This window comes from Rhinichthys klamathensis, unplaced genomic scaffold, assembly GCF_029890125.1.
Source record: "Rhinichthys klamathensis goyatoka isolate OS25496 unplaced genomic scaffold, OSU_Roscu_1.1 h1tg000067l_1, whole genome shotgun sequence".
Taxonomy (NCBI): Eukaryota; Metazoa; Chordata; class Actinopteri; order Cypriniformes; family Leuciscidae; genus Rhinichthys; species Rhinichthys klamathensis.
Window position 1 is genome coordinate 886,749 of NW_026606610.1, and position 10,737 is coordinate 897,485.

Below are 10,737 nucleotides of genomic sequence, written 5' to 3' on the forward strand. Positions count from 1 at the left end.
AAGAGTACGTTAGTACAGTGGCCTCATTTCATTGCATTCATATGCAAATATTAAATATGTTACTAAAATTGCTAGTATACTGCAGTGCAACTTTTCAGTATCTCTGCATTTCCCTGCTCATAAATACCTATACTTCAGTGGAACAATATCTGAAACGGCAATAAACGGTCAAATACTTGCTGCTCACTTTGTTTATTTAGAAGCATTTCTGTCACTGCCAGATAGTGGTTATGAAATCTTTTCACTCAGTGGCTGTTGTGAAATGCATCGCCTCTCTCTCTCCATCTCTATCTATCATCTCTCTCTCTCTCGCACGCTCTTTTTCAGTCTCTCTCACCCGATTTTTGCTGCCAAGGTGCAGTTTGCAACAAGTACACGCCGTACCCAGAACTGAGCTGACAGCCGGCTTTCTCCCAGGGCTGAGTCTTGGAAGAATGCGGTAAAAAATCCTACACTCTTTCCAATTAATGAGCATCTATCAATCAAAGGGGCCATGTGACCCTCCCACTCACATTCATCCCTGCTGGTCAATAGTTGCTGCTGGACAAAACCTCCATGGCTGGACCTCTCGTTGGGCTGCTTATATATTCATGAGAAGCATGGAATTGTTTCTGAATATATTTCTTTGAATTTAGTCCAAACAATCACATATTCAAATCCACAAACACAAAAGAAAGATTTTAAAAGGAATGGTGGTACATTTGTCATTTGCAAACAGATGTTGCATGGATGAAATAGCAATGTTCCTGCACTATCAGTGGTGGTTTTGTTCTCAGATGCTGGTCAGGCATCAGCAGTGACTATTGCTTATGGATACTTTCATTCATGCAAGCACATGGCCATGAACACATGTGTATTTGCTGTAAAGCACTACTAAACGATTCAAAAACCTAGTATGCAACACTAAGAATCTTTTCCAAATGCATCTCACACTGCATCACCATCTGAATCATGCAAATGTTATCTAGCACCTATTAAATTATTGGAGCTATTCATCACAAACGCAGGGCAGGGGTAGGGAAAATATAACTTCATTCAAATATAATATTATACTAGGCTACTTAAAATTCCAGTGGAATGCGAAAATGTATGATAAAATACTTTAATTAAAAACTAGTTAATTTACATATTGTACCAATAAAGAATATTTAAATAAATATACCTATACCAGAATCCGCTTTAAAGCAGAGAAATCTTGGCTCTCACTTGTCCTCTGACATCAATCTCACATACATCTCAAAAAGTGATGTCAACCCACCCACAAGCAACCCTCATTTGCATATGCACACAGCAGGTGATGGGTTGGCTGGGATTGGCTTGCGCATCTTTTAAAACCCAACCAATGGGAAGCAATAAAGAGTCACCAGGAGAGCTATTTAACCCCGAATTCCAATTCACATACTTCCTCGTGGGCCCCTCCTGGAGGAGGGATTTAGGTGTATTTAATGACATCTCATGCATTTGCATAAGCACAAGATTCCTTCAATCAGCTCTGTAAAAAAAAGTGCATTATTTTAATGGAAAAATAAAAGTGCAAACATTGCTTGACTATAAAATGACAATTTACATTACATTTAAAAAGACTTCTTTCTTACATAATTTTACAATACTTTTACAGTATTTAAAATGGTTTTAATAGTTATTTTAAATATACATTTATATTTTGAAACAGTGTTAAAATCATATTTTTAAGCAATAATTATTATAAGAGGCATTCCCAAAAGCCCCTGTATTAAGCTTTTTGTATCTTTCATTTAAAAAAACAAAAAACAATCTATAACAAATAAGGAAAATTTGTATTTAATTTAAATAACTACTTTTTATTTTTTTTACAATAAATTTACAATATTAAAAATGTATTTTAAATATGATTTTATATTTAAAATATTTTAATATATTGTTAGAGTTATATTTGTTTTTTAAAGTAAAAAATATGAATTAACTTAAAATGTATTTTGATGCATTCCAGGAAGCCTCGACCTCTTACATTTGTGTATATCAAGTCTTTTGTGTCTAATTATTTGGTACACCTTTTATTATCATATTTGAAATATTAGCATATAAAAATGTTTAAAAGGCTGCTTTTTAATTAATATAATAATGTTACTATATATATTTAAATTATTTGAAATATGCCTACTTTAAAATATTGTTAGAATAATATTTTTAATAAGTAAAAATTTGAATAAATCTATCGTTTAGGGTACATTTACACGACAACGACAACAATGTCCTAAAAACGGGATTTTTTGTTGTTGCAATTTTGAAAAGTTTCGCATACAGACCACGGCATTGTCAAAAAGATCCCCATTCGCATGGATCTGCGAAAACTACTAAAAATGCTGTATTATGCTGCCAGGCCAGTAGTTGTCACTTTGTAAAGAACATACATGTCTATATAGACACATAATACGCATGCGCAAGACATCGCTGTTTTTACAAATTCACGTTTTTTTGTTGTTGTTTTTTTTATCACGGAGACGATAAAGGTATAATTTTCAAAAACGTTCACTTTGAAACCTGTTTTAAAAGTTTGCATTTTCAGGCCCCCAAAATGCTGTTGTGTAAATGAATGGCCAAAACGCATACATTTTTAGTTGAAAACGGTGTTGTGTAAATGCCCCCTTGCTGTTACAGTTCTGTATATTGAGTTTTTTATATCTTTAATTTTCTAACACATGCTAAATGTGCAGTCTATGATTGTTATGCATTTTTTTTTTTTTTTTTTGTTAAGTGCAATAGATGTTGTTTTTTTGCTGACTTGTCTGTTGTTGCCAGTTGTCCAGATTTGATTAACGGGTTCTGGGTGGGGCAAAGTGTGCAAGATGCTAATAGATCAAAGGGACAGGTATCCACCCTGTTGGTCAAGAAGATCACGGAACCTTGACCTTTCATTAGACCTATAGGGAGGATTCCCTGCTCTCTTCCTCATGTGATTAAAAAGGCATCAGGTGGTATTCAACCTGCTCAGTCAACCTATTCGCTCAAGGGTCAGGCTTCGGGGAATTCATGATGCCAGCCTTTGATAGGTGCACTTCAGTAAGCATTAGAGCAACAAAGAGAGTTTAGATATACATAGAATGTTGGAAGACAGGATTGCATTTTTGTGTGTTTCTGTTTACATCACCACAAATGTATTACATATTAATATCTCCTGATAACCGTCACATATCATCACATTTAACACTAGCAGCAGTAAAGAAAACAAGAAAATGCCTATAAGAGAGAGCATTTTTTACCATTCATGTTTGGCTACACTGTAAAAAGTGCAAGCTGCAATTGTTACCTTTAAAGAGCCATTTCTACCCGATTTAACCCATAAAAAGTTGTGTTGCTGGTATAAATTAATGTATTAGGTTGATTCAACAATGCTAAACAATATTTTTTTACTTGAATAAAATCAGCTAATTTAGATGTCACCAATTTTTTCAGTGTACGAATGGTCAGAGAAACTTTTCTGCATCTGATAATTATTTTCAGAAAAACATTTTTTTTTTAAAGAAACTGAGTGCATGCGCATGTAAAACTGACCTCATGCTGGCAGGTTGCTGTGAGCGGTCGCCAGGGCGTTGTTATAGAGTTGCTAAGGCATTTTATGTGGTTGCTAGCTGCTTACAGGCCCAGGTCTAAAGAGCTAGAAATGGCACTGGCCTCTTCATCAGTGTGTTTATTTATGTATTTATTGCGCAATTTATGCCTGCCAGAAGAAAAAGTGTTACAAAAATAATAATCAATGGCCTAAGCATAAAACAGGCCATAACCTAAATAGTGAAGCTATAGCCTTTTTGTATATTTCTAATTTCTCCACTGGTAACCAGTGCACAGCTTTGAGGGCAGACTTCTTAATTAGCACATCTAGTATATGATAACAGCATGCTAATGTTTTAAGAACCTCTGCCACACACACACACACACACACACACACACACACACACACACACACACTTCTTCAAGGCTTTGTCCCCAGTGACACAAAAGCACCAGCTTCATTGCCTGCAGGTCATCCTTTTTTAAAGCAAAAGACAAATAGTGTGTTCATGCATGTACCTGTGAGGGTCCATCTCAAAGCCCTAAAAATGTCCATTTCCCAAGAGAGCCATGATTCCGCCTTTTAAATTTTCATTTTAAGATCACATGCACAGTTTTCTCATCATTTCTCAGATGGTACATAGCATGCACCTTAGCAAATGCAACTATAGTGTGCATCCTTATATATATATATATATATATATATATATATATAAAGATGCACACTGCACCTGAGTAGAGAGGGGATCGTCAATGCAATTCTTTTGTCAAAGCAAACCAACTGAACTCACCCAGCCTGATGTCATTGACCAGCCTCCTATAAACTCTTGAGCATTTGTATGAGACAATTGGATCAAAAGGGTGGGTCGAAAAGGCTAAGCAAATTTATAAAAAAGACCATAAAGCCAGAGAAAGAAAGATAGGCTACATCTCTCCAGGGAGATTCGTCAATCACTGTGGGAAGAGCCTTTGTTCTGTGTAAGGTCAATGTCTTAAATAAAATGTAAAGAAAGGAGATGATAGACACTGAATTGAGACACTAGTCAGCGATAACTTACTACACATATTTGCCATATGGGACATTGTTAGAAAAAAGAGGACACGTGGTATAGCCATAAGAAACATATTGTCATAAGTACAGCTTGTGCACCGCCAGCAATTCATTAAGCTGGCTGGCACTAATTATCATCTTGAGCTAAACAGGCAAAATGGGCTGGATATGACTCTTTCACTCACAAATAATAATACAACAATATGTTGTTCAACGTGAATACAGGCAGCATATGCAAATTGCAGGCAGCATATGCAAATTGAAAATTATAGGTTGTGTGCGAGACAAAACAAAGCAAGATCTTGGCTAATGTTTCACTGCATTTGTCTGATTTGCTATTTTGCAGTGTCAGAAATTATTATTAGTTTTATTATGGGGCGCCCAGGAATTGGTTTTCAAGGCAATTTGTTCCAACCATACAGAACTCTGAAAATCTTTTTTTTTGTAAACATCAATTTGAGTATGTAAAACCAGATATATTCTGTAGAAATAAGTCTTATCTTATGCCAGCATGTAAATATCTTTTTTTAGGGATGTTTAAAAACAAGTCAAATTAAAAAAATATTATTTATTATAATCACTGACACAGACTAAACACAAACACTAATGCAGTTAAATGAATCAACTGAAATCTGAATCAAATCTCTCAATCTGAACAATTAATGCCGTTACAATCAAATCCACCTCAAATACAAGCTACAGAATAATGTTCAAGATATTACAACAGAATAATCTACATTTTGAATAACTTAATTTATAGTCAAATTATGTGGCATGTTTGTATGAGCCCTGCTTAATTTCTAAAATGGATTTTTATATTTTATTCTTTCATATATCAATTCGTCATTGAACTGAAATACAGAATATAATTTAAAAGTCTCTCAAATCTGAAACAGCAATGTCTATATGACATTTTTTCTCAATCAACATCTGAATTTATCCCGAGACGCCCAAATCTCAAATGATCTGTCGCTTTAAGTGATGGGCGTGGTTACCACCATACTACCCGCCCTATATGCAAATCCACCCACTACTTTGGCTGGGTAATATAGTGCGGTACTCGTTTCAGGTGTCCATACTAGTGAGCGCAAGCCGCGGCTAGAGAAGGGATCACACAGTCGCTATAAAGGGAGCAGAGAGAAGCGAAGTTTACATGAATAGGCGGACTGCAAATGGGCAAACATCCTCGCAACTTAACTTATAAACTACAGCCGGATAATACAAAACCACGCCTGGAAAACGAACACAAGACAGGATTATTCAGCACACCGTTTACGACGCTTTCCTAACTTGTTGACATGAAAGGCTTTTCTGCAAAACATTTGTCTGGAGCTCACCGGTGAACTGCAACACCTCATTTTCGTGTCTCAAATGACATGCAATACTGACTCTCGGCTCCTGTATTACGGTAAGTGGTTGTTAAGGAACGCCTAATTTATGTGGGTTATCTTAATCGTTTTTGAGAAAAAGTAAGGCATTTTGCTGACGAATAGAGCAACTGTTGATGACAGTATACACTCGTAGTAGTATATGCACTTACATGAAGCATTACATCTTTGTGTTATGTAATAGAAGTAACGTTATGTGTTGCGAAACTTCAAGTTTTGTAACGTAGATGCATGGAGACCATTATACTTTATAATCTGTCTTTTTTGGACTGCTTGACTTATAATATCTTTAATAATACATTTGCATGCATATATTAAAAATGAATGCAGGCTATATTATTTAGAATCATTGAATAATATTAATATATTAAATACTTGCAAGATAAAACAACAATAATAAACTGTAATTTATATTATGTACTAGAAGCTCATTGAAAATAAAACGAAGAGCTTTAAGTTAATTATCTCTCACAGAGCACCAGAAGATCGATGTTTTTAAAATCGGATCAATTGTGGTTTTCAGATCTTGATCTCTAAAGAGGACACCAATGCCAGGAATCAGTGCAAACGCATCGCGAAATAAAAAGTGGGAGATGGAGGAAAACGACCAATATCAACACTACTTCTACGACGACCACAACTTGGACGAGGACTTTTTCAAATCAACCGCACCAAGCGAGGACATTTGGAAGAAATTCGAGCTCGTGCCAACCCCGCCCATGTCGCCTGTCAGGATACTGGAAGGTACCGGTCCATCTCCAGGGGACAGATTAGAGTGGGTGTCCCAGTTTTTGGGGCAGGACGACGAGCAGGAGGGACACTGCAAACTCAATGCGGAGGAGACTCTGGAGAACTTGAGCTCCATCATTATTCAGGACTGTATGTGGAGCAGTTTCTCCGCCACCCAGCAGCTGGAGAAAGTTGTCAGCGAGCGTTTGTCCTGCTCGGCTCAGTCGAAACTCTCCAGCAAAGCGCAGTGCGTCCCAGTGGACGCTCCTGTTCTCAACAGCTTCGCGACAGATTGCGTGGATCCAGCAGCTGTCCTTACTTTCCCCCTGAGCAGCAGCTGCAAGAAACAGGTGTCGTCCGGGTCAGAATCTCGCACCGACTCCTCGGGTAAGCACGAGAACCGTTGACTTTGAAGACCAAAACTCACTTATTTGCTTAACCGTGTAGACCTTGAAGTGTACGTGTAAATTCGCAGCTGTGTTGACACCTGACAGATGTCGATGTATGTGATCATTCTGTGCAGTAGTTTCCATACATTTATGCACCAAACTACACCAAAACCTGACATGGCCTAGCTGAATAGAAAAATTACATTGGTGCCATGGGATTTAGATTGGCATTTCACCTTGAATTCTACTTAATATATTATGTGGAATGTAAAAGTGTGCTGTGCTTCCACATTCCCCAAGTGAAACAAAAGGAGACATTGTTTTACTTGTGGCTGGTGCCTACTAGTTCATGATCAGCAGCAGACAGCAATAATAAGGGTACTTGAATCCTAAAGTGGTCAGGGTCACACAATTGTCCATGAATGAACAGTCAGTGTGAAGCTGACAGTAGAGATGTAGCCCAGTTGATTATTCTATAATTAAATTTTAAGGGCACTTGCAATTTAAAGGCTTAAATGTCACCCAAAATATAAATCTGTATAATTTACTCATATCGTTCTGAAGCTTTCTTCTGCAGAACACAGGAGATATTTTGAAGAATGTTTTAGCTGTTTTTCACCATACAGTGAAAGTCAATGGTGTCCAAAGCAACATTAGACCCCATTGACTTTCATTGTATGGACCAAAAAACAGAGATGTTTTTACTCATGGTGGCTTTACATTTTTGGATATACTGTTCTTTTTAATAGTGAGTTTCTGATTTTGCAACAAAAATATTTGGCTTTGTGCTCAATGACGGAAGTAATTGCGTAGTGAAACCGGAGTAGATGGAACTCAGAGCAGATGCTTCTCTTATCAAAATACACATCAGAGGTGACTCCAAGTTCATTATTGCATATCAAAGCCTTGTTTACTTTCCTCTTTCTGAAAATAGGGAACTAATAGAAACAGTACTCATTTTGTAGTTTTATGGCCCATAGATCTTACATTCTGAATGGGTTTTAAAGTGCTAGAATTGGTGGATGGAAAGGTAAATTTGGACAAAGGCTGCAAAGGAGGATGCAGCATTGCACATGATCTGTCTACAATGGATGCAAAACCAGGCATGTAAACTAAAGTTTTTTTCTGTTGTTCTTTCAGATGATGAAGAGATTGATGTAGTAACGGTGGAACATAAGCAGAACAAGTCGCGCTTGGTGAACGCCCGCAAACCGGTGACCATTACGGTTCATGCAGACCCTTATGACCCTTGCATGAAGCGTTTCCACATCTCCATTCACCAGCAACAGCACAACTATGCTGCCCGCTCGCCCGACAGTTATCCTGAAGAGGAGCCGCCTCGCAAGAAGATCAGGCAAGAGACCTTGCAGCCACGAATGAGTTCCACACCCCAAACCCCTGAAAGAAAAGCCCCCCTACCTTCCCTCTCAGTCCCCGCCCAATCTCAGACTGTGTCCGCTTCTCCAACACACTCATCCTACCACTTCAAATCCCAACCATCCAGCCCTCAGAGTTCAGACTGTGAGGACACGGACAAACGTAAGACACACAACTACTTGGAGCGGAAGAGACGCAATGACCTACGCTCGCGCTTTCTGGCCCTACGGGATGAAATCCCAGGCCTGGCTGACTGTCCAAAGACACCCAAAGTTGTGATCTTGACCAAGGCCACGGAATACCTGCGAACGCTTCATGTCGGCGACAAACAGAAGGCCCAGGAGAAGAAGCAGCTGAAAAGCAGGCAACAGCAGTTACTACGGAGACTTGCTGAACTGAAACGTGCATAAACCTTCATAGTCCGGACATGATTCAATAGGAACTGTGTAGAGCTGTGTGTTTTTTTTCCAAGTTCCACGTGGGGATATTTAATGGAATGGACACTATATTTTGAGATTAGTTCTTCAGTTTTCGTTCTTTGCACATTTGCCTTCGCAACTGGGGGAGGGGGACGTACTTGTGGAAGCTGCGGTACTGGTGTCCTCAAGTGGACCCTACTTGACCCTAATAAGTTTCAAACAATTTTCCAAAGAGGGTCATTATTTCTGACATTTTCATTAGAAATGTAACGATTTAGACCCTGAATGTGTGTTCTCTTAAATTCTCTCGCAAAAGCTAAAGTATTTTGGCGGGGAAGTATTATTTAATTGAATTAGCATGCCAAGTTAGGCGTTATTTGAAATGTAGCAATATATATGCACGTGTAATTGATCTCCTAAACCGTCAAGGTTTTTTTTTTTTTGTGGCAGAATCTAGAATTCATCTGGTTAAAGATATTTAAGTGTCTTTGATCCATGTAACTTCTCCGTTAATAGGGATTTTGTTACCTAAATTAACCTAAATTTTAGGAGAGCTGTGTGCCACCATTGCCACATGATGACAGTGTAAGTTTAACAGACAGGAAGTTGCATCACTGTTACTTTTGTTATCTTGTGTTCCATGTTTTTTTTGTTTGTTCCTCTGTTATTGTATATTATTCTTCTCTTGAACATTCAGGACCGTGTCCAGCACAGCCTTGCAGTGTATATAAACTGTGGCAAATTCTTTGGACATATGTATATAATAGTAGTGATGTACAGGACATTGTGTAAAAATACATACTTTGTGTTTTGAATATGAAAATCAGCACTGTTAATAGACTTTATTTTCTATTTTTCTGTCATTTGTCCTAAACCTTGGTTGGCCCACCTGCCTTCCCTAGAGTATCTCAAAGTTTCTATTTTTGTTAAGAAAAGTTAAAAAATAATTCAAAAATTTAAATAAAACAACACTATCAACATTTCATTTTCATCACTAGCCACTTTATGCTGTTTTCACTGCCTATTCCCTTGCGTTCTGAAATTTCTTTGGCTTAATATCGCTCTTGTGGCAGAAAGAGAATGCTGAAAGAATTTTGTACTAATTATATTTTCTTACAGAATTGATTGTATCATTATTTGATTTCTATTTAAATATAAAGTTGTACTGGTGGCATATGCTTGCTTATCTCCCACTATGACCATCAGAACTTTATGCACACTGCTATTCGTCATGCCGAAAAATGCAATTATTTCTAAAAAAAAATAAATAAAATGGTCATGTGTTCACAGCAATCATCGTGACTTATGTTTGTTCGTTCAGCTTTGAAATTGTATGGCAAAAAGGGTAAATTACCATCAGAAATTGACAGTACTTGACACCAGGGTGCATATGCCACCAGTAATTTTTTTTTTTTTTTTTTACTTTTGTCCCTTGTCATCAGGTGTCATACTGGGAAAAGAATGGCAGCAGCATTGTTTAAGCACTTTGTGTTCTGTACCTCATAAGCCTATATACATAAACTCAAAATTGGGTAAACAATAAATAAATTCAGTTCAAATCACGTCAGCATGTTTGTCTTTCTTTGTTGAATTTAACTCAAATTAACTGCTTTTTAGATTTGGTTGCATACACCAATGACCCAGAAGCCAAAAAATAAATAAAATGTGTGAAAGTTATTCTATAAATGAAGATTCCATCATCATTTACTCATCCTGGGGCCAGTTGCATAAACATAGCAGCTAAGTAAAGGTTGTGTTTTAAGAACTAGTCTGACCAACTAGCAATTAATTAGGGCTAATTAGTCTTACTTTTCTGATTCAAATTAGACCATTCTACCCTTTTATGTAACAAAAAA

At 37.3% G+C, this 10,737-nt stretch overlaps 1 protein-coding gene across 1 annotated transcript; it reads left to right on the plus strand.

Moving 5' to 3' along the window:
- Positions 1 to 5,643: 5,643 nt before the first annotated feature.
- On the plus strand, positions 5,644 to 10,443 carry myclb (MYCL proto-oncogene, bHLH transcription factor b). The gene is made up of 3 exons (XM_056250098.1): positions 5,644 to 5,987; positions 6,491 to 7,083; positions 8,226 to 10,443. Exons 2-3 carry the CDS (start codon positions 6,516 to 6,518, stop codon positions 8,870 to 8,872), a joined length of 1,215 nt encoding a protein of 404 aa, XP_056106073.1. The 5' UTR covers positions 5,644 to 5,987; positions 6,491 to 6,515; the 3' UTR covers positions 8,873 to 10,443.
- The last annotated feature ends 294 nt before the right edge of the window (positions 10,444 to 10,737 follow it).

Excerpts from the sequence above, each read along its gene's own strand:
- myclb (XM_056250098.1), top strand. The coding sequence starts at position 6,516 with ATGCCAGGAATCAGTGCAAACGCATCGCGAAATAAAAAGTGGGAGATG. Across the intron at positions 7,084-8,225 it reads ATCTCGCACCGACTCCTCGG|ATGATGAAGAGATTGATGTA; the intron begins GTAAGCACGAGA and ends TTGTTCTTTCAG.